This window comes from Pocillopora verrucosa, chromosome 3 (genome assembly GCF_036669915.1).
Source record: "Pocillopora verrucosa isolate sample1 chromosome 3, ASM3666991v2, whole genome shotgun sequence".
In the NCBI taxonomy this organism is placed as follows: Eukaryota; Metazoa; Cnidaria; class Anthozoa; order Scleractinia; family Pocilloporidae; genus Pocillopora; species Pocillopora verrucosa.
In genome coordinates this window covers 29553253-29572857 of record NC_089314.1, presented here as the reverse complement: position 1 = coordinate 29572857, position 19605 = coordinate 29553253, and the positions used below count along the sequence as shown (strand labels likewise).

Genomic DNA, 19605 nt, shown 5'->3' with positions numbered 1-19605 from the left:
GTAATGTAACTAAAAATGGGTAATAAGGGGTCTTCTAAATTGTGGTATCTGAGACACAACGGAAATGAACAGGACGCCGGGTTATGATATCATTGACGTCACAAGTGTTTTGATTATTTTTGCAAGCCCCTTACAATTGCCTGCAGAAAAACTAATTGGCTAGCGTAATGATTTGACCTCAATTCGTGACAGTTAAGCCCCGGCGATACAACGTATCGGCTCAAGTTACAGTTGTGTTATCATTCACATTTGCGCATTGTGGAAGAAGCTGTTGTTATCGACAATGGACAAATCTGATGGGCAAATCACGTGTTTGAACGTGATAATAGCGTTTTCACGCGAAAGAAATCGCTGTTAGTCAGTGTGGATTATGTATATACCCGCCGAAACCACAACATGGGGGATTTCAAGTATAATTCTCGCCCTCTCCCAAATCGTCGAAATTTATGGTCACGTGACAAGACTCCCCCGCAACGAGCTCGGGATGAAAGAGAGTTACCTAGTGCGCATGCGTCCAATAACTCCACAGAATCTTCCGTCAAAATGGCGTTAACTTGTAAAGTTCAGTATTTAGATGACACCGATCCTTTCGCCAGCACAAATTTTCCTGAACCCACAAGGCCTCCTACATACACATTCCATCTGAATATACCACTTTTTCAGCAAATCGGCGGACTCCATCGGCTGTTGTCTGCTCCGCATAGCGTACGCTAAAAGTTGTTTATATCTCTGTCCACTTTTCCTCTGAATTTTTGTTTTGTTGTAACCGGTGGCTGTGTACCTTTGTTTTAATTGACTGTGATGATTTGCTGCCATAGATCGACGATGTGGCGCTGCAGCTGTCGCACAATGGATGTTATTTGGATTTGGAAAGCTCCCTGGAAGAGCAAGCCGATTTATTGGAAGGATTTTTAGACAGGTATGAGATGATTGTCACCTTCAATGTTTACGAAGCCGTAATTACAACTTAACTCTATTTTTTATTTGTACCAATGAAGGTTCCCTTTTTTTGTTATCCTCTAAGTAAAATGGGGCTTTTTATCTCTCGTAGCCGTAAAAACACAATTATTCTACGGACGGCTCTGTCGGTTCGAGTGCACAACTGTATAGGTGAGTGAAACTTCAACTCTAACATCTTAAGCCATCTACCATTTCACAGTTTGAGCTGTAGGAGCCCATGCTTGAGTGAAAATAGTGATTTATCAGGCACTCATGACCAAAGGGAAGGTGAAAGAGTAATTTATAATTTGAACAGCGTTCAGCTTAAAGCTGTCTGATCCGCACGGATTTTTCTCGCACACAGACAAATACCTTGCCAACTGTTCTGAAAGCCAGATATTTGTTGTGTGTTAAGCCATGTTTGGCTTATATGGGACACTTTGGCTGAGCATTTCGAGTGGGTTGTTTTGGCTTAAATACGATAACAATACGCTTGCTCTACAAGACGTAATGTTACTAATGGTTGCCTGCTTGCCGTTTGTATAACATGCTGGCATCTCAAGTAGTCAGGTTATGTTACTATTTGCCAGCTCATTTGGGTCAATAAGTCAACAGTCGAGTAGCTAAAATTTTGTGATTTCCGTTGTTTTCTCTTAGGTTTGAAATCAAACAAAGAAAGAAACCCAAAAATTATATCTCTGCTTGTCGAACAACACTCCTCGATCGTGCACGAATCAATTTTCGCTAAGCGCGTTACTGTTTTGTTGAACAATTTGCATAAAAATAGGTTTGTAATCTTGGTTTGGTTGAACGATCAGTTTACTCGCGGGCTATTTACTTTTCACAGTTTGTATTACTCTGTGCGTGAGATTTGACTGTTCGTGACTTCAGACCTGCCCTAATAAGCTTTAGTGGAACACTTAATCATTTCAAAATGAAACAGCAGCCAAAACTGTTCGATGTGCAACGCACATTTCGTACTGTTCATTTTAGGTTCCTGCTGATTTCCGTCAGTAATAGCTCTGGATTAATTTCATTTTAACAAGTTAAGTTCTTGGAAAATCATTGAAAGTTTTACTCAGCGCTAATTTTTTTTGAAGTGCTTCAATTTTCCTTTTTCGTTTTGCTTCCTTTTCTGGTAATCATGGTAATCGAGCCATTTTAGGGCTTTAGTTCAAACTTCCTTTGATGGTTAGTCACCCGAAACAAGGCTGATCATAAATAACTTCGCTTCTTGTTGTTTTGAAGAAGACCATGTGCTTGTTTATCATTTGTGAGTGTGTAAAATTGACTGATTTTCGTGTGTCGCTAATTTTTTTTTAAATTCAATGAATAACCATGAGGGAACTTTCAACAGGCAGGAAACGTTTTATTTTCAAATCCTGTTACATACTTAGTATTTATTCCTTAATTTGCAATCTTCTTCGCTATTCACAACTAGTAGGTGATTTTCCATCGTCTGTTGTTGATAGTACTCTTCCCAAAAATGGGCTATTTATCTCGCTGACAAGACATTGTAGATTGACTTTTTTGTGTCAGTCAACTCCCCAATGTGGTATAGTTGGTTTGTTTATCAAGGTGGTTATGAAACATTGACAACTTTAGGCATTTATTAGTTCAATAATTAATGTTGCATTTAATTGCAAATCTTCAAGACAGAGCATTTTCAGTTTCCAACAATAAGCTTTTTGATAAAAGTAGTTCACTCAAACCCTTGCTCTCCTGGTTAACAGTTGAAAATAGCTGGTGGGTTTTATTGGCCAGATATTCCCCTGATTGTTGTTGAAAATTTGAGTTTGATGAGAATAGATATTTTGTAGTTTATTTTCTTTAGGGAAAATAAACTTGCTGTTTTGCAAACCAAGACAATTATTTTATTCCTCCTCTATTTTCTTTGCCTTATTATTGAAGAATTGAGTTTCATCAAGGCTGTTCAAGATAGAGGATTTTGGTATTTCAAAAACACACTCCTTGAGGATTATATTCTCAAAGTCACTAATAATATATTCATTTCCCAGCATTGAAAATTTTTGCAATGGTCATTCTCTTGCCTTACTCTTTTAGGGACTAGTTGTCCAAATTCCATTTGTCACTAACTCTTTGGGCCTATTTTTTGCTTGTGGTCTAACCCAAACCACAGTTTTAAGCTTTTAAGGGTTTTATACTAGGCCTCAGACTTTCTCTATAAGAGAGTTGATTTGATTGAAATAAATGCCCTTCCACTATTAGCTTTCAGCCTTCTAGACACTCTTCACAAAAAAGATGTTCAGATGAAAAGTTTGCCCAAATTGATTTGCTGTTTCTGTAAGACTTGCCTTTTTTTTTTTTTTTTTTGGTTGTTAAAATATTTTCCAGTTGAATAGATATGTTAAATTCAGCATTATTATGGTGAAAAGGCTTCTAAAGAACACTATATGACAAAGAATTGCCAGCTGATCTTCAAATGGCTAATAACATTTTAACTGTCACAATCACGTAATGTCTAAATTCTACAAGATGTCATGGTTTTTTTGCTCTGTATTTTAGAGCTAATACAATTATTCCTGCTCTTCACATAGTCCAACCTACTATTTGCATAGAACTGGGGTTTCTTTGCATGAGGTCACTCTGGGATTTTAGCCTAGGATAACATGCTTTGCACAGTATGATGTAATGTACAAAAACACAGGGTGGTAGATCACTTTGAAAAGAATAATCCAATACCACAGAGTAATGCTTCTTAAGTCTTTTGATATATTCTTTTGAGAGCAATGCTTGCTGCCAGGATTAGTGTTTTATGGCTACTTGGTCATAAATACATTGATTGTGGAGCAAAGGTTTACTACTTTTGGAATCAACCACAAGAATAGAAATTTAAAAGAGTTACAGCTTGACTTCCTTTAAGTTCAGCTAATATTGCAAATTTTGTTCCTTAACAAATTGTTTTTGCTAATTATAGGTATTTTACTTTGATGAGTGTGAATTCTTCTGTTCAGGTTTACTTTTAAATTATTGGTTTTCTTTGTTTACAGCTAAACTACTTGCTGCATCAGGAAGAGAGCTCAGGAGAGCTTTGTTTTCATTGAAGCAAATTTTTCAGGTAATAAGAGAGGTGGAACATTGTAATAATTATCTCTTTTTTTTGTAATAGATAAATAACCTTTGCTTGGCCACAACTAGTGTTTTGAGTTCTATTTTTCTATAGCCTATCACAGCATTAGAAATAAGTTATATTCAATGTTAAGTTTTATGAGTTGTACATTAACATTGTGTTTACTTGACAGGATGATAAGGATTTAGTGCATGAGTTTGTCAACTCTGATGGATTAAGTGCACTGATATCAGTTGGACAAGATGCTGATCAAAACTATCAGAACTACATCCTTAGAGGTTTGAACAATTTTTAAGAAAATCAATTAAAAATTTATCTTGTAGCAATCCTCTGAGAATGTGCTGATGAGACTGTTACAACATGCAGACTAAAGAGAGCCTTCTTGAAAAATACACAATGATAACTGGCAATTTCAAATGTTGTCATTTAAATGCATACCTATTGGTCCTATTTAGTTTATATTAGGGTTGTGTAGCACTTGTCAAACAATTCTTTTAAGGCTATAGGAGCTTAGAGATTTGAATACAGGGGATTGTCACACTGGTGTTGCAACTTAGCATAGTGCAGGAAGTGAAGTTCAGGAAAATATTAATTCCTTATCAGTTTATGGTATGATAATTTGTAATGCCATATACATGTAGTTGATTTTATGGTCTATAATTCACTTTTCAAAGTAATATCATGAAATATTGCACAAATTTTTAATGGTAATTTTATACTGGTTTTGAGTCAGCCATACAGATGAATGATTTTTAGCATGAGTGTATTACTCATAATAGTTGGTTTTAGTGATGCAGTGTGAGATATTGCTTTGTTTCCTCTATATTGTAAGTCAATGTGTATTGTCTTCTGGAAGCAGCTCCCTGGTACCCTTGGGAGTTCAAGATGGTTTTAATTAGTATTAACTTTGATTACCTTTTTGTTGATAGCAATTGGTCAGATAATGTTGTATGTGGATGGAATGAATGGTGTTATTAATCACAGTGACACTATACAATGGCTTTACTCTCTCACTGCCTCTAGGGTAAGCTGTATTATTGGGTGTTATTAAGATATTCAGAAAAAGGTGGGCAATTGTGGTCTTGGTTAACAGAGGAAATAAGTAACACTGCAAGGGAGATTTGTTTTGCCATGGCAATGTTGAGGGCTAACCCCACAAGGTGAAATGTATTAGTAGAACTTACTGTTGACTTTTGAAAAGTTTTCCATGATACATCTTTATTCAAAAGATTGAAATTGTATATTTAGCATAGTAATTTTGGTTTTATCAACTGAGTTGATATTGTAAATTGGCCACTTGAAAGAGTCTCTAAGCCCTGACAATTAAGGGCTAATGCTCAAAACATCAGCTTTGAAAGTTTTTATGATGGCCAATTTACATTATCAACTCAGATGATAAAACCAAAATTATCTTCTTATACCCATATATACCCACACAGATGTAGCACTGCAGTTGCTTAATAAACTTACCCCCTTTACTCATTTGTATATTTAGCATACTTGTGTCTTTTTTGTTGTAGTTCCGTCTTGTGGGAAAAACTGCACTTAAACTTCTTCTTGTGTTTGTGGAGTATACAGAATCTAACTCAAGAGTGTTGTATGAAGGGATCCAAGCTGTAGATAGCAATCAAGGTAAAGATTTTTGTAAACATTTAAAAGGTACTGGTATAATGGTGTTCTGGAAAAAAAGACCCCTACAGTTCCCAAAGGTTTTAAATTTGTCAGGATTGTGGGTACAGAGTTCTTGCAAGCTATCAGACAAATTAAGGTACATGCATAAGTCTTCTGTAGACAAACTGTGGTCATGTAAGGGAGTAGGGGCTTTGTCAAAGCACAATGCTGCTTGCATGTTACTGTTCTGTGTGAACAATCTGTGGACTCCTGAAACTTTGTTTAGAAATATACAGTGATTAATTTACAAGACTACTGACAGCTCTTTATAGGTTTACTTTAAATTTGAAGTGAAATGGTACCTTTAATTTTGGCTTTAAATTCACCCCCTGATCTCAATATCAATTTCTCCATCTGTATGCCATACATTTCTTGTATGTTTATCCTTGAAAATTTGGTGTTTTATTAGGTATAATTTTTTTTTTCATTTCATCACTTGTCAGCTTGAAAACTTCCTAGAAAGAGATTCTTATATTGTATATCAAACCATTATCCTGGAAGTGAATGGTTAATTCACTTGATTACAAGGTTTTTAATGGTAGCACAGGATGTGCAGTGCAATGCTGAGGAACCACCTCAAACAAGTTTTGTTTCTGGTCAAATTGGCCCAGTTGCTTTCCCTCCCAATGCATTACATGAAATACACTGAGCCTACTCCTGTTCAAGGGGAAATGGTAACATGATTTGGCACTGTGTTATTTGCAGTTACTGTTACCATTTTATCCAGTAATTTTCAAATTTGCTCTAGTGGCAAAATGTGGAATTTTGTATTCATTGTCAGGCATTTGAACTGCATGTTCCAGCAACTGATACACTGCAAAAGAAGTCATACCATTGTTAGTATTTTACATGATTATATTTTGCACTCTATGCAGTACCACCTATATGAAATTTGTCAGTCTCAACTCAAAACTCAATCCTTAACTGTCACAAGTTGCGAGAACTGAGGAGAGAATTTCAATTTTTGTTTTTTTTTTTTTTAAAGAATCAAGAATTAAGTTTTGAGGAATGCATTGGCACTCAAAGAATATTTGGAGGAAACAATTCAATCCTCTAAAAAAGAATGATCACACCAGTGAGAGTGTTGGACACATTACTTCTTTTATGTACATAAGCCACTCAAAATACAAATTACTGTTTTCAGTGATTCAACTTAAGCCAGATTTTCTTTACACAGCAATAATAATTTCTCAAAAGACCTCAAACATCTCAAGCCTCTATACTCAAATTTTTGAAGCATCAAGGATTTGGGATCAATTTGTTAGGGGGACAGTCATCTTAAATTCGAGTCATACTTTGTTAGCTCAACTAATGCTTCTGTAGATATGCTGTATTTATATTTAGTCCACTAATACATAGTTGCCGTGGAAACATTAAAGTTAAGTTTAAATCTGCGAACTATGTTTTGACTAAGTCACTTACCTTGACCCAGTTTCTTAGGGGTATTTTTCTGCGTGTACCAACATCAACTGATGTTCCAGTCATCTTGCTTAATCACCCTAATGTCTATTAACCTAAGCAGCAGTTGATTTCAGAGTGTTAACTCTATGTTTTTACTTTTCAAAGGTGTCAGAGAATGGGCTGAAATCCTAGGAATTATGACAGATAAAGAAACCCAAGGAGATGAAGAGGTTCTAATCTATGCCATGACACTTATTAATAAGGTATATATTTAAATGTGTAGCTGTACTTTTAAGTAGCTTCTGTATTGTTCTTATTATGGACTGAAAATCCCAAAACAGTTCACCTTGTATGCTCCTGAAACTTCCAGCAGTCAGCTTCCTTTGCTATGAGTGAATGACTTGTGTTGAGGACATTGAAAGGAGATGCCCAGAGAAAAAAGACTTTGGGCTTTTTTCAAGGACTTGGGCAAGTTAAAGCCCTCTGGCTTTGTCTGTCCTTGCTCATTACATGGTGAAATCAAACCTCAAATTCAGAGGTTTTCATTCTTGTTAAAAATAATTTTTAAATCTTTCAGCAAGTTTTGATTGTATGTATGATATTTTTACCACAAAAATTTCAGAATATGCCTCATAGTTTTAGATCTCACAACTACCATACCCAGACAGTTTAGGGTTTCAGATTTCAGTCAATTTCCAGTTGTTAGTTATGTTGATATTACTGTAAATGATAAACTGAAATATGCAGCTATTTGATAAATAACATTTTGCTTCTTTAGTACAGAGATAGACTCTATGTGTTACTGCCATCTGTTCAATAATAGATCACAAAAGATTTTAAAAATCTAGTACGATCATCAGCGCCTTGTGTACCACTTTACTATTCTCACTACATTTTGACGTCATCTGTGATCTGTTATTAAACAAATGTAAGGTAACATGAAATCTGTTTGTTAAATACACTATACTGTAGATATTTCATAAGTTTTACTGAGTCTTATATGGAGATTTATCCAGTGAATGAACTACTTTGCAGCTCTTTCCTTCATTAGAATACTCTCCTGTTAGACTTAAATAATTTGCCAAAAAGTATATAAGAAGCTGAATTATACAAGCCTTTTGATTGGGTTTTGTGATAATCCATTGGTGGACAGACACATGGATGACATCACTATTAATAACATTTTGCTCTTTTATTATATAAAACGAATACCTAGTGCACCACTTTTTTGTTCTAACCACATTTTGACATCCTCTGTGATCTGTTGCTAACCTATGGCAACATGAAGTGAACATTATGCATGAACTGTAAGGGTTGCAGCTGTCTTATGTTTTTTGATCTGGTGATGTTTTTCAAGGTTTTGTATGCAACACCAACTCAAGATGGGTTTTATGATATAACTGATGCACTAGAAGAACAAGGAATGGAACAGATAATAAAGGTAAAACCCATTCATATACAAATGTTTATTTCAACTTTAAGCATATAGGGGCTGCTTCTTGGAGCAGTGAACAGGGGGGTGTATATTTTTTTCCAAATCATGACATCATGATGTTTTGGACCAAAGCATTTGATGTGTACATTAAAAATAAATTTAAAGATACTAATATGATCCCTAGATAGTGTAAAACTTTAAGCAAGAGAGTGGCAATTAGAGAACAATTTTAAGAACAGATTTGGCATGTGGAGAAACTATGAAAATACCCTAAACTGGAAACTATAAGGTGCAAGGTAGAAAAAAAGGCATTCCTTTCATTGTAATGTTGTATTATAAGCAAACACCAGTCTTTTGTTATCTCAGTACTTTTCCTTAACCTTAATTTTCTAAGGGCAGCTTTTCTCAGGGGTGTTTTTTTCCCTCTTAACCTTTTAGCTCCTAAGAGTGCCAAGCATCTTATTTTCTCCTCACCATATCCCCCCTGAATCATTCATGAAGGTCGTGAGAATAGAGGAGGTGATCACCTACCAAAGCAGTTCTTGATTGCTATACAAATTCTCCTTGTCAGCCTCTTTGGAAATGTAAGGAGAACAGTATGGAGAATATGCATACTGATGTTAGGGTGTGAAGGGTAAACTCTCAGCTTTAAGGTTCTTGGAGTATTTGGCCATCAGGATTAAATTCATGTTCCTATGATAATGTATGTAGCGGTTCTTTTACAAGAAAAGTACTTTCATGCTGATGTGAATTCCTGTGTACTATTTTAGATACATCAAAAACGCAATGGAACAAATATTGACTTGATGGAACAGTTTAATATTTATGAGGTAAATAAGTTTCAATTGATTTTACTCCTGCAAAACATGTTTTAATCATTATTTCCTAACATTTACCTACTAACAAGACACATAATGTTTTTCTTGCTCTGTGGATATACACTTGTGCACTGACTGCGATTTTTTCTGTTTCTGTAATTGGAAATTTTATTCTAGCTTAGCAGCCATGTGTCCTGTGTAAGTAAAGCGATCTCAGAATCTTTTCCAATCAATTTTAGACGGCACTCAGAATTGAGGATGGTGATGAAGAATTCCCAGCGTTTGGAACTTCTCCATCAATAAGGTAGGGCAGGTGTTTTAATCTTACTAAGTTTTCTTGGTTTGTAGAAGTTATTCTAAACTGAGTCGCTGATGCAGTTGAACTGTGTAATTTAGTATTATCAACTTAGTTGATAACGTAAATTGGCCACCGTGAAGAGTATCAAAGCTGACGTTTGAGCGTTTGCCCTTCGTCAAAATGCTGTAATGGGAAGCCCCTTCGCTCCGACGAAGGGCTAACGCTCGAAAAGTCAGCTTAGATACTCTTTACGGTAGCCAATTTACGTTTCAACTCAGTTCATAATACTAAATTACCCTGTCATACTCTCCCACCGACACAGTAGCACAGTTTCTTTAGAATTTTACCTTCTGAACTATGTAACTGTCTGCTTCATTGCACGAGGCGAGGGTTTTTTTGTATTCGTCCGTTTCATGCACAGAAATTTTCTCTCTGTAGACAAAGAAAAAGGACGACATCGTATGCTACAGGTATGGCGTAATATCGTCCATGTTTTAAGTGGAGCAAATTGTTCTTGTGATATTCATTTTGGTCAATGAGGGTTGAATGTACCAGTGAGTGTTGATTAAGTCGATGTTTTAAACTTTTTAGGTGACAGAAGACGGAGTCGACGACATAATTCAGTCAGCCAAATTGACGTATCATCCATCACAAAGGACAACCTCCTTGTCCCTCCAAGAGCCAAAATCAGGGAGGGCTCAATGCATAAGGTGGCCAGTGCTCCTAATGTGGGTACCGCTGTGAAAGTGGAGCCCCCTACTTTGCCTGTTAAGACTTCAGCAAGCACAACACCATCATCGTCAACAGAGTCAGAATTGGACGAGAAAACTAAAAATCGTTTAGAAAGAAAGTACGTTAAACACAAATCGTTGGCAATCAGCCTAAGAAATATAGGTTGTTCTTAATGCGACTAGCACCAGACTTTCAAAATTTCAGAATTCCAAAAATGCATCCCGTACTAAGTGAGAGTCGGTGATGGAGATGATGGAAAGAAATTTTGGAAGTAAAGATCCTAGTACCAGAATCAAATTAATGTGGGTATAGTTTAGAACTAGTTTTTACTCCTTTTCCTGTACTTCTGGTGGAGTAATATTGCTATGTTTTCCAACAAGAAAGGAAAATTTATGGCAAGCGCTCCATGCTGAATATCTGCGTGGCACAGATTAATTGTAACTCCCACTGAGGTTGCAATCAACCCGTTATTATGGTGTGATATTACCCCTGACCCTCTATACATAGGGTGAAATAAGAACTGAAGAAAAATTGAGTAATGGTCGTGGAATATACGTTCATAAACCGTTAAGATGATTTCTACAAAACTAGTTTTAACTCAAAGAAAATTTTTTGTCCAAACGGACCTGTTAAGCGGCATTACTCTAGTATGCCATCCAATAATGGATTTTGTTGAACAAAGCAGAATGTGGTGAATTGAACAGCCCGTTATTCTTTTTCTCTTTATTTTGTTGGAAACGACTTTGTTAATCTATTTAGAGTTTGCTTTACTTGATTGGTGTTGTCTTGTAGGCAGCGCCGCGCCGCTAGACGGGCTGCCTTGGGGATAGCTGAACCAGAACCAGAGACGTCCATATCTAGTAGGAATGACAGAGGCAGACAGCGATCTGACAGCAAGAACAGCGCAAATGACAGGAATCATTTGGAGGTGTCTTCACCACCTAGCGACAGGCCACGGTCACCTCGTTCATCTCCTCGATCATCACCACGCCCTTCCCCCAGAAACTCACCAACGCTTAGCCGGAGAAGATTCAAGTTTGAGGAGCCACAAATAGAAGGTAAATGTGTGTTTAATGGAGATCGTTGAATTTTTAAAGTGTAAAGCACGAAAAAGTCACCTGTAGTTAACCTGTTGCAATTATGGTTGTTCTAAACGACTGTGAATATACGAAAGTCATATATTTGAACTGCGGATAAAGACGTGAATATGAAAGCGATCTTCGCAGTAATGAACACTACTTGAGCAGCAATGAAAATAAGGCCTAAAAAAAAATTCAGGGCTGTACGGGATTGGACCCCTTAACCTTTGCGATACCGGTGCAGTGCTCTACCAACTCTAGCAATTGCACCATCTCTATCCACGACTTTTTGTTGCAAAGAAAAAGAAGTAAGGAGAGCGAGAATTTTATTTTGAACAGTGTTGATATGGTAAGCTGATCAGTCAATAGTCAAGTGACTGTTGTCACTTGATATGCTATCGGTGTTTTCATTCAAATCATATCGCATGTACTATTTTTACTTTTTTAATTGCCGTCGCAGTTGCCAGCGTTGCTTTAGGTTGAGCACGAAAGATTCCCCTCTTAAAAAATTAATCAAAATTTTGTGCGATCATTAGGAAAGAAAAATTTAAATCTTAAGGCTACTTTAACGATTTTTTTAATTTTATTCGTTTATTTTTGCTTCTTAGAGAAACCAAGTTATAAATCAATGGGGCATCGAGAAGAAACTATGCGGGCGCATGAAGATCTCGGAAGGCAACCAAAGGCTGAGGCGTCAAGTCACAGGAAAGATTTCTCGGAGCACAAAGAGGAAAAATCTCCGTATAGAAAGGACTTAAACGTTTCGGTAGTGAGTAAGAAAAAGACTCCTGATGTAAAGAGAGACAGCAGTAGGGAATCTTTGACGAACAACGTAGATAATAATGGATCTTCGGATCAAAGAACTAGTGATGAAAGTGAGGACACTGACGATAAACTTGGTTCTAGTACGGACGATTTGCTTAACAATAATGAACATACAGAAACTGTAACGTCTTCGGAAGATCATATCAACAGACGAACTAGCACAAGTAGTTCTACAAATGATGGTAGGCGGCCCAGTGTTGTAGATCCGGAGAAGCGATCGAGTGTTTGTGAAGGATTTCCAGGATTCCCCAACAAGAAGATGATGTTATCGATGTTATACGGACAAAAGTCCATTGATGATGCCGATAGGAAAAGCATGGATGGTACTTTATCTCCAGGAGGGGATTCAGTTCAGGAAAGGAAACAGCAGCTGATGTCGTCCGGAGGCAACGATGAAGCCGGGCAGAGGCCAACAGAGTTACTTGCAGTTGATAATTTAGTAACTGAGGCTGTGAAGAGATTGAGTGGTTGTATTGAGGTTGACGAGGAAAATGAGACACCCTCTAGTCCTCCGGAGGGAAACTTTGAAGGACTCGTGGAGAAAGCAAAGTCTGGGCTTACAAAACAGCCAACTGTTGACAAACCTGATCCGGCTGCGGAGGAAGAGGCTAGAAAACAGGAAGAACTAAGGAAGAAACAAGAGGAAGAGCGAAAAAGACAGGAGGAAGAAGCTGCTAGGAAAGCCGCTGAAGAAGCCGCTATACAAAAGGAACTGGAATGGGAGAAAATGATCATACTAAAAAGGAAACTCATTGTAAACGAATTCAACTTCACTGAATTAGAGAATGATGAAGATGAACTTCTGGACAGTACGTCTTCCCAAGCAGATGAAACAGATGCCCATCCTCATCGAGGAGTTCCCATGTTTGGGATTCCTGTTCCCCCACCCCCTTTCCCTGGTGGCCCCCCGCCCCCTCCACCACCTCCTGGTGGTGCTGCTCCCCCTCCACCTCCCCCGGGACTACCCAAGGCACCCGTTGTGAATGATGCTAATCCGAAGAAAAAATTGGTTCGTTTATTTTGGCAAGAGGTTAAGAATTCACCCCTTATAAACGGTGTAAACAAGACAATTTGGGGAAGTATTGATTCTGTGGATGTTGATACCAAAAAACTGGAACACTTGTTTGAGAACAAAACGACTGCTAAAGTAAAGGTGAGGAACTGTCATAACTATTACAATATTCGAAAGTAAGTTTTGTTTACTTCGTTCTCCCACTAGCGTAGATTTCCTCTTAATAAATAATTACCCGCAAAAAAAAGTATGGTAGGACCCCTTTACTTTGACCACTAATTGACCTGGAAAATTGGGTGGTTATTAAGGGTGGTCAAATAAACGAGCGTGTGAAACAAAGAGGTGATCGTATTTACAAATGGTAGGACGAAAAGGTCAGGGGTACAGAGCCTTCCTTTTTAAAAACGCTGTGTATGTTGCTGTCGTGTTGCGTAAAATTCAGCTTCAGAATTTAAATACTGTGATAGCTTTTCCTTTCATTTAGAGTTGAAGGAAGTTCTAGATCGGAAATGTGCTAAACCCCAAATACATCTGCCTTTTATCGAGGTTTCTTATTTTCCTTGTAGAAAGGCGAGGGTGAAGATAAAGACAAAAAGAAGGAAATAGTTGTTCTGGAAATGAAGCGATCTCAAGCGATTAACATTGGTTTGACCAAGTTACCACCCATCAGAGCTTTGAAGCAAGCTATTCTGGCGATGGACAGTGCCGTAATCGATAGGGAGGGGATTGATGTAAGTATTATTACGATCATGCAACGCTATCTGTTAATTTACCTTGCATGAGAAGCTATCGTGAAGTACACCATTTTGTTGTAGGTGAAGTACTATGTCTGTGAAATTTCAAATTTATTCCTAGGCTGAATACTTTTCTATTCGCAATGAAAACAAGACGACCGTTTCAATTTCAGAGCAGCTGTTAAGGTATCAAGCAGTTCTGTCAGTGTAACCGCAAATTTTCACACTACGCTTACTGGATGTAATAAAAGATGATAAAGGGGCTCTTTCAGACCCAGTCAATCGACCTGACAATGCTTGACAGATGCAAGAAAATTCGAATCGAACGAGCTTCTTCAAAATTACAGTTGAGTCTCTCTCTATGGACAGTTTCTTTGTTCTTTTCAAATTCTCCACTACGCATTTTTTTGAATAGGTAAGAACCCTCAAAACGATTAGTAAGTCGTTCTTATTTGTTTTTCTCAGTGTTTTATGATGTCCAAGGTCCAGTTGTATAACGGCCGGATAGAGCTATTCAACGGATAAATCGCTATCCCGCGGATAAGTGATAACAAAACGTATAGCGTTGTCCACCGCATGGAGATTAATCCTTTGGATAGCGTTATCTGACCTTCGAACAACCGGGGCTAGTTGGTTTCACTGATGAAGTGTTATTTTCTTTCTGTAGAAATTGCTCCAGTTACAACCAACGGCGGAAGAGAAAACCAAGATACAGGAGGCTCATATGTCAAACCCAGACGTGCCTTTGGGGACAGCTGAGCAGTTCCTGCTAACAATGTCCTCCATTAACGAACTGGCGCCGCGTTTGCATCTGTGGGCCTTTAAGCTTGACTATGATCAGCTAGAAAGGGTGAGAAATCTTTACGACCGAAACCAAGGAGATTTTTTTCACCTCACTCAATGCTTGGTGATAATTCAAGTCAGACTAAAGTACGGTGTTTGATTGATTTTCAGGAGGTAGCGGAGCCTCTAATGGATTTAAAGGAGTCTGTACAAGAACTGCATAACAACGACACCTTCAAACATATATTGGCCACTCTCCTTGCAATTGGAAACTTCTTGAATGGAAAAAAGGTACTGAACTTATGTGATCTTTAAAAAGAAAATTTAACAGAATTTAACCAAGAGTGAATTTGTCCTAAATTTTGTGCAACTTTAGTTTCGTTTGTCATTCAATTCTCAGTGCAATGTGATTCAGACTGTTGCTGATTTGATTACAGGTGAAGGGGTTCCAGTTGGACTATCTGGCAAAAGTACCAGAAGTAAAAGACACAGTGCACAAGCAGTCGTTGTTATATCACTTGTGCTGTATGGTGATGGACAAATTTCCAAACTCCACTGATTTTTATAGTGACTTAGGAGCCTTACATCGCAGCTCTAGGGTACGTGATCTGATATAGCTTTTTGTTTGAGTGACTGTCAGTCCGGTGGTTGATTGATCATCGAAGTTCGTACTGATTGAGCTAACGAGCGAGTGGTACTTTTGCAACTGAGTGCCTGACAAGACTGCTCGTCATTTCTGACTGAATGACAGACAGACAGACAGACAGACAGACTGACAAATCAATAAAGAGGGCAAGTTTATAAAGAAATTGTGGAGCTGCTTCAGTGGGGAAGTGTAACATGATAATTCAGTTTTATCGTCTGAGTTGGTAATGTGAGTTGGCAACCCTAAAGAGTTGCTAAGCTGACGTTTCGAGCGTTAGCCCTTCGTTAGAGCGAAAGACCTCCCGTTTTACTGAGCTTCTATGTGTAGTTATGTTCTGTGAGTTACCTTATCTTATCATCGACGTTTCAATAATTGCTCGTATTGTTTTTGCGTTAAGGTGGACTTTGATGTGGTGATGGATAACTTAAAGAAACTGCGTGAAAACTGTAAAAAGTCTTGGGAATACTTGAGTATTGTTGCCAAACATGACAGCACCAAACAACTCAAAAGCAAGTAAGTCAAAGAGACCACGAGTTTAAAAAAAAAAAAAAACCTTCGAGCTAGTTTGATGTGATAGTAAGCTAATGAGATAGCCAGCTTTAAATTTTTATTATCATTGCGCATCTTTTAAGAAAATAATAGAGCTGTTAAGTGTTGGTAACGCACTACCAATATTCACTTTTAATAGACACATCAACAGGTAATACCGGCGCGAAATACAGAGTTAAGTACGCAGACCGCGGCTTTATTTCATTATTTTCTGCTTCTGTTTAATGTTTTCATTTTTCTCGTTACTGCGTAAGTAGTTTTCACACCAAATGTCGCACGACTTTAGTCAAAAATGTCAAATTTTGACTCAAGCTAGTTGTTAAAATAGGAAGAAAGCTTTTTTGTATTGGCTATGACTTTTTAATTTATTGAAGAGAAAGTTTAGCCTGACTGGTTAAACTGCCTCTCTTTTTCTAGAATGAGTGAATTCTTAGCAGACGCTCAGGAGCGGAGCACAATCCTCAAAGTTGTCCACAGACGGGTCATCAACAGGTTAGACACATCCCTGATCATGTGCTCTCTAATTTTCACAAACGTTAAAAAAATCGATTAGAAAAATCGTGCAAAGCACTCGGAGGAAATAATCGACACAATTCTTCACGGACGAAGATGAAAAGCTACGACTTTAAACCAGAATTACACTCAGAAAAACATATTTTGAAGGTGTGCAGGTAACGCACATATTTATTTTAATTCATACTTTGCCTGAGGGGATACTTCGAAACCAGTACAGTAATTGTCTTGGCATAAACTTGGGCGCCCGTTTATCAATTATTATTTTCATGATTGTTTTTTAAAGATTTCACAAGATGTTGTTGTACCTTGGACTACAGTCAAGTGTAGCGAACAAGACCAAGGTAACATGGCATGGGTAGTATGTGTTAGTTTGTTGCGCGTTATTTGAAGTCACACAGCTCGGAATTTAACTGCTAACGTTGATTTGGTTATGCTGGCAAATGAAGAGTTTACTTAAATTGTCAACGTCATTCTGTTTTACCAGGTGAACGAGTTTTGCAAGATTATCAGTGAGTTTTCTTTGGAATACCGAACCACCAGGGAACGCGTGATTCAGATGAAGAAGAAGAAAGAGAACATGAGGGAACGTAGCAAGACGAGAGGAAAGCTTATAACAGAAACAGAGGTAACGACTTACATTTGGACCTAATACTTTAAGAACTACCATTACTGTAAGGGAAGATAACTGTATTTTAGTAGAAATATTTCGTGATTGTATTGTCATAAATTCCCCGTTCGTTTTTGTTGTTCCCAGTCTTACTCAGTTGCCGCCAAGGTATCCGCTGAGGAAAACATCGAAGCGTTTCGTAAAGCTCTCATATCTAATGGCGATGAAACGGATAACGCAAGAGAGAAGTTGAAAAGCGCCACACTGCCGGGAACACGGAACAGGATCAAGAGCGCTGGTCCCTCTCGCACTAATTCTGGCATACAAACACTAGATGAATTTCAAGACGACACTACTGATGAAGTGATCAACACGCTGGCCAAGTCGGCGACAGTTCCGGATTCAAGAACAAGACAGGGAAGAAAGCGACCCAGGGCTTCCAATAGAAAATCAGGTTAGTAAGTTAGCAGATTAGGAGGGTAATAGAGGGAAAGCAGATAGTTTTGGAGCCGAATGTTCCCGCCACGATTTAGTGTGTACGTAGAGTTATTTGGCCACAGGGCAGTAAAAAAATGCAGTGCAGTGCGTTTGAAGGGAAGAAGTAGCTCGGCTTATCTTCTCGTACAATAATCGAACGTGGCTTGAAGATTATCTGGCCGCGTCGCGAATCATTGTGATGTGTTTTTATACAGTGCCTCTCTTTTTCAGTGAGAGAAAATGTATGGGGACTTATTAACTACGAGCATTTCATTCTGAAAGAGTAGTAAAGCTCTATCGAAAACCAGGATTAATCTTTTCTCACATTTAACTGTTTTTTTTTTCACAGCTCGAAGGACACTTAAAAGTGGTATTAGTCCTGAAGATATTGAAAAGCTAACTAAACAGTATATGAATAATATGGAAACCAAATGACCCTTGTTAACTTAATTTAAACAGAATTTATCAGTAATTATATTTTTTTACAAAGAAATAGTCTTATTGGATACTTCGATGCAAGGCAGGCTGTTCAACACGTGGATTCATGAAGGGTTGTTTTGTAGCGACGGTGAACGAGTAGTGAAATCTGGATATTTGTATATAAAAATTGTGAGTTTTAGGACATTGTAAAGTTTATTTCTCTTCCCATGTTGGTATCAACAACGAATTGTAGATTTTGACCAACTAACGGTGGTGTAGTTGATCCATCTTCATACTACTGGTACATTCCTCTTGTAATATATTTCCATCAACTAAAACTTCCAACAAAATAGTTGAGCTATCACGGATTTCCTTTTCTCTCTAAAGGTAAACAAGCAATGTTTTGATGTCAGTTTTTACTACTTTTATTCTCTTAAAAAGTATATTTTAACAAATTTGTAATTATAAACAGTCCTAAGATTTTTTCTAAATAATGACAATACGTTTCATTGTCGTTTGTGAATTCTGCGTAATTTCATGACTCGCACTGAACTTGAATTGCACATAAACTAACTGATCACCCAAACATTGTTTTGATCTTTTTCTCTCCTGATTTCCACGAATGATCAGTAGTAGATTCTCCTCGCAAATAATGCTATAAGAGGTACGAGCTCTAAAGTATACCAAATAATCAGTGATTGTAGGGGGCGTATAGCTGAGTATCATCTGAGCTTCTAAGTTGACAATTAGACAGCCGTCCTCTATGAGAAAGCATCACCTTCTGTCGCTGACGATTTGGCGGTAATTTTGTATATTTGTTAGGGAATAATTTGTCCTTGTTAATAATGAACTATGTTAAATGTGCAGTATTTCCTTTCCGGTCACAAGCAGGTCTTGTTGTCCTGACTTCAAATGGATTCTATGATAATACTGCCACATAACATGAAAAGTCTACAATTGTTGCTTCTTGTTTGAAGAATATTAATTACTTTGCTAGTAAAGAAACCAAGGATACGGGGTACACCTATTTAGAACTGGGTTGTTTTGTAATGAGACGTATGCTGTAGAGTTTTATCCTTGTTTTATAGATGGCAATGTCAGTTGGCACCATAGTACAGCCAGTTGATTGGCTGAGTAAACAATCCGGTCTATTTTGAATCTCTGTGAGTTCTTTAATTAAAAAATCCAATGTTTGAACCAGTTGATGGGTGCTTTTCTTTGCCTACCTGTTAAAATATACCCTTAAATGTTTACATTCTCTCTAACTTCTCTTTTTCTGCCACTCTTGAACGTTTTTGAAATTCTATCTTCTAGTTCAAATCAACGTACACCGAGTCTCTAAGATTCAGGCCGTAAGTGGCTCGACTCAGCTTTCAGAACTCATTTTCACCCGCAATTAGTTCTGTAAGTAACAACACGTGAGACTCACGGATGAAAAATGTAACAAGAGCACGTACGCCTCTTGTTGATACACGTTTGTTGAAAATGTGGACCTCTCCGCCTAAATCTTTTCGCCTGAGTTTTAATGGCTGATGGGTGAAAGTATTTAAGTCCAATAAAAAATGTTTGTAA

At 37.6% G+C, this 19605-nt stretch overlaps 1 protein-coding gene across 1 annotated transcript; it reads left to right on the top strand.

Annotated features, from left to right (window-relative positions):
• Positions 1-247: 247 nt before the first annotated feature.
• Positions 248-19233, top strand: LOC131786595 (FH1/FH2 domain-containing protein 3-like). Its single transcript, XM_059103653.2, has 25 exons — positions 248-705; positions 819-919; positions 1052-1110; positions 3951-4018; positions 4203-4308; positions 4960-5054; positions 5551-5662; positions 7268-7365; positions 8460-8543; positions 9308-9367; positions 9595-9659; positions 10092-10123; positions 10245-10503; positions 11178-11443; positions 12073-13442; positions 13868-14032; positions 14703-14885; positions 14990-15109; positions 15256-15417; positions 15862-15977; positions 16431-16505; positions 16813-16870; positions 17014-17154; positions 17284-17590; positions 17963-19233. Exons 1-25 carry the CDS (start codon positions 397-399, stop codon positions 18046-18048), a joined length of 4497 nt encoding a protein of 1498 aa, XP_058959636.2. The 5' UTR covers positions 248-396; the 3' UTR covers positions 18049-19233.
• Positions 19234-19605: the final 372 nt, after the last annotated feature.

What these genes read in the sequence shown, in the direction of transcription:
- LOC131786595 (XM_059103653.2), top strand. Translation starts at nt 397, where the DNA reads ATGGGGGATTTCAAGTATAATTCTCGCCCTCTCCCAAATCGTCGAAAT. An exon ending in ACTATGATCAGCTAGAAAGG is followed by an intron (nt 14,886 to 14,989) that starts GTGAGAAATCTT and finishes ATTGATTTTCAG; the next exon opens with GAGGTAGCGGAGCCTCTAAT. An exon ending in ACCAAACAACTCAAAAGCAA is followed by an intron (nt 15,978 to 16,430) that starts GTAAGTCAAAGA and finishes CTCTTTTTCTAG; the next exon opens with AATGAGTGAATTCTTAGCAG.